The 1,477-nt window shown below is 36.8% G+C and overlaps 1 protein-coding gene across 1 annotated transcript; it reads left to right on the forward strand.

Moving 5' to 3' along the window:
• Window positions 1-333: 333 nt before the first annotated feature.
• Window positions 334-1,260, forward strand: LOC102002281 (olfactory receptor 4P4-like). Its single transcript, XM_005372259.1, has one exon. It carries the CDS (start codon window positions 334-336, stop codon window positions 1,258-1,260), a length of 927 nt encoding a protein of 308 aa, XP_005372316.1.
• Window positions 1,261-1,477: the final 217 nt, after the last annotated feature.

Genomic DNA, 1,477 nt, shown 5'->3' on the forward strand with positions numbered 1-1,477 from the left:
AACTTGCATCTTGATTTTAAACTTAGAGTATGTGTTTCCTTTTTAAAATATCTACCTAGTTCTTTCTAATAATTTTAATATTTTGGAGTTCCTTCAACAATTAAAATTAATTTATTATTAAGAGTATCAATCTATGCAGCTGTTCTCATGAATGAACTGTACTATACTTCCAAGTATTCTATTTATCTTTGTCATTGTTCTATCTAAAGTAAGAAATTTACAATTGAATTATCTTAAACATTTAATGCATATACTTATTGGTTAAAAGTTCTTGAAAGACAAAGTCTTAAGCCCAGCATCCTTGCCATATAAATAATCAAGCACGTATAAACTATGGGATATGTAAACGTCACAGAATTTATCTTACTGGGACTTTTCCATAATGAGGATGTCAAGGCCATGTGTTCTGTGTTGTTCTTGTTTTGTTATCTTGCAATTCTCTGTGGAAACCTGGTGGTTCTTCTCACCATCAGGGGCAGCCAACTTAGTGAGCATCCAATGTACTTTTTTCTCAGCTACCTTTCCCTCATGGATGTGTGTTTCACTTCCACAGTGGCCCCTAAATTGATTATAGACCTATTGGTACAGTGTAATGCTATATCCTACAGTGGCTGCATAATCCAGATGTTTTCTGCCCACTTCTTTGGTGCTACTGAGATATTTATCTTGGTGGTTATGGCCTATGATTGCTATGTAGCCATTTGCAGGCCCCTTTACTATATGATCACCATGAACAGAGCAGTGTGCTACGTTCTTGTGATAGTCTCAGTTATTGGTGCTTTTATGCACTCACTTGTGCATATACTGATTGTTATCAGACTTCCCTTCTGTGGTGCCAATGAGATAGACCACTACTTCTGTGACATATTCCCCCTGCTGAAACTGGCCTGCGCTGACACAAGACTTCTCATTATTATAGTCATTACCACCACAGGGCTACTGTCTATTTTGACCTTTGTTGCCTTGGTCATTTCTTACATCATCATTTTGTCCACATTGAGGATGCGCTCATCCAAGGGCCACCAGAAAGCTCTTTCTACTTGTGGCCCACATATTACAGTTGTATTTATGTTCTTTTTGCCAATTGTCTTTACCTATGTTCCAATGGGTGATTCTATCAGGGATGACAAAGTGTTTGCTCTATTTTACACCATGGTTGTTCCTTTGTTCAATCCACTGATCTACACACTGAGAAACACAGATATGAAGAATGCCATGAGGAAGGTGTGGTGTCAAGAACAACTGTTTGAAGGAAAGTGAAGTCTCTTCTGGTAGATCCTTTTGCTCAAGTTTGTTCTATGTACAGAATTAATGTGAGCAAAACAAAAAGATACCTACATGGATAGTGGCAAGCCATGAAGAGAAAAGACATCTAGCCACAGAGACTGTATATTGGGGTGAATAAATTTCAAGTCTTTTCTATTTTGGTTCAATAGAACTTATTCTGTCTTATTATATAGAATAATTATATAATTTG

Source organism: Microtus ochrogaster, unplaced genomic scaffold (genome assembly GCF_000317375.1).
Source record: "Microtus ochrogaster isolate Prairie Vole_2 unplaced genomic scaffold, MicOch1.0 UNK597, whole genome shotgun sequence".
NCBI classification, from domain to species: Eukaryota; Metazoa; Chordata; class Mammalia; order Rodentia; family Cricetidae; genus Microtus; species Microtus ochrogaster.

Coding starts and splice junctions, on each gene's coding strand:
- LOC102002281 (XM_005372259.1), top strand. CDS start 334: ATGGGATATGTAAACGTCACAGAATTTATCTTACTGGGACTTTTCCAT.